Source organism: Perkinsus marinus (assembly GCF_000006405.1).
Source record: "Perkinsus marinus ATCC 50983 genomic scaffold scf_1104296930512, whole genome shotgun sequence".
Lineage (NCBI taxonomy): Eukaryota > Perkinsozoa > Perkinsida > Perkinsidae > Perkinsus > Perkinsus marinus.
This window is the reverse complement of record NW_003216052.1, coordinates 27,662-29,909: the sequence shown is the minus strand read 5'-3', so window position 1 is coordinate 29,909 and position 2,248 is coordinate 27,662. Positions and strand designations below refer to the sequence as shown.

The window sequence follows — 2,248 nt, the reverse complement described above, 5'->3', positions numbered from 1 at the left end:
GCACTTCCTGCAATGATGGGCGTATTTTTCGCACCCTTATTCGGAAATTTGATCTTTCACGTTAACTAGGTAGCAACTCCAACAACGCTTAGATACTGTGATGGACAATCAATGTTAGTCGAATGTACTAGCGAATGATAAATTCTCACGCCAGAATGGTTCAACTATTTTAGGCAAGTCGTATTTACCTCACCATGTTGCCCTGACATTCACCTTCGGTCAGCGTGAAATACTCTATTTTCGAGCTGGTGAGGAAAAATAGACTCCTTAACGAGGAAGTAATTTCCGTCTTATACTATATAATATATCGCATGATGTTGTATTATAGGGAATAACATTTCAAGTTCATTATTTTCTATCTATCCACTTGACGTGGATGTTGACGTTGTGACCGACAGTGTTGGAATATATCTTTGCTTTCTTTAGCTGAGTTTGAGAGTTTCCTCACTAATTACATACGACTTCGGGTAGGAGTGTACAGAAACCAATAGAAATTTCTTGGAAAAATTCCTCAAAGTCTTTATGTTGCCACCAACACATGTGGTGCATATTCTTCCACATTATTCATCGAAAAGCAGTGGAGTAATTCTTTCGGGATCAGTCTCGACACAGGCGTCGGAGTCCGACCTACCCAGTGAGGAGGTCCGAGCCAACGTCAGCAATTCACCCATGACGCATAAGAGTCGACCTAAGCATCTAAGAGGTATGTTGCTCTCCATGGGGTCCGTCTCTATCGAGATTGTGTCAAGGTGCTAAGTTGGTTGGTATCGATTCGGCTAACTATGCTCTTGCATATGCTATGATGGTTGGCATTGAGGCAACGGTGAGAGGCCTCCTGCATCTATGGGCTTCATGAGGAACCTTAGATACGGGCAGGGGAGCAATTGAATCCTCAATGGCCGTCTGTAGAGAGCAGTCGTCCGGTGGAAGGGTCGGACGCAATGCCTATCGATAACGTGGCTGCTGCAGTTAGACGTAGGCGAGGGGGCGCCTTCTATGTATCTTTCTTTGGGATGTCCTTCCTCCAGGTAGCTATCTGTTACCACCAAGTGGCTCCCGCTTATCCCCTCCTCACATAAGTAAACCCAACAGGTTAGTCTTCGAAGAGGCAGCACCGGAAATTTTCCAGTAGTCTTCCGCTGGCGCCGCAGTCTCGCTGACAGCAGTGTCTGAGGTACATTCGGCGTCGATGCTGTATTACGGATGAGGAGTATCTGTCTAGTCTCTGTCAAAGAGGCTTCTCCCTCATCGAATTCACGACCAATAGCAAGTCCGGAGAATTCTTCTTCTTCAGTCATGATGGGAAGTAAGAGCCTCTCTGTGGTAGCTGCAGCTGTAGCATAGCTTAGGTTCATGTTGAAGACTATATCTGACGAGGAGGCTGAGACCTTGATGGTGATGCTGAGGGACTATGCTCACCATGTGACCTCCCATAGGTGGGTTGGGAGCAAGCAACATATCGCAGTATTGAGACATTTCGGGGTAGTGAACTCGATGGACCCGGACATTCGCACGACTCCAGGGTATTAGCCGCTGGTCATTATCGTACCGGCATTACGTCAGACAGTATGATTGAGTCTAGGGATTATCCTAGTCGTTGGCTCGCCTCTACTATATGGGCTAGTTTTGAAGTCGGTGTTGGATACTGAAAATGATGTCACTTTGAATCGTCATCATCGACCGACTGTGTGACAGGACTTGGATTAGTTCTACTCCAACGGAGCCATTTGATATAACAGTATATCCTGCCATCCATCCCATCGCTGTTGGCATTCAGGTCTCTCCTCACTCGTATGCTGGGACTCTATCGGCTGCATATAGGAGATCGCTATAAGCGTTGGTTTTTCGTGAGTGCATGGGTACCCTTCTCTGATCGAGTTCACTGATCGTAGGTGTCCACCTCAGTATTCGACACCGGGTCCTTGGGGCTGCATGCTCAATATGACCTAAAAGGAAGTAGGACCATTCTGCTGGGGAGGTTTTCGTAGCTACACTCGACGTAGTTGAATATATGTGTGATCAAATATATACATGCTCAACTACATGTGTTGGTGATATTATAGGAGTTCCAAGGAAGTTTCCTGAGGGAATGCTCATTCCTGTTCCTCTGCATTTTGACCACAACTCGTATGTGAACTTCCATAATTAGTGAGCTCAGCCGAGGGAAACGAATATATATTCCAACACGGTAGCATACTAGTGCCATCATCACTTGTTGCGGCCTGCTTTTTGTGGGCTTTTTTGAATC

At 46.2% G+C, this 2,248-nt stretch overlaps 1 protein-coding gene across 1 annotated transcript; it reads left to right on the top strand.

Annotated features, from left to right (window-relative positions):
- Positions 1–669: 669 nt before the first annotated feature.
- Positions 670–1,079, top strand: Pmar_PMAR018935 (hypothetical protein; the record flags this gene model as incomplete). Its single annotated transcript, XM_002786866.1, has 4 exons — positions 670–703; positions 750–823; positions 867–975; positions 1,033–1,079. The coding sequence occupies 4 exons, from the start codon at positions 670–672 to the stop codon at positions 1,077–1,079; spliced, it is 264 nt and encodes an 87-aa protein (XP_002786912.1).
- Positions 1,080–2,248: the final 1,169 nt, after the last annotated feature.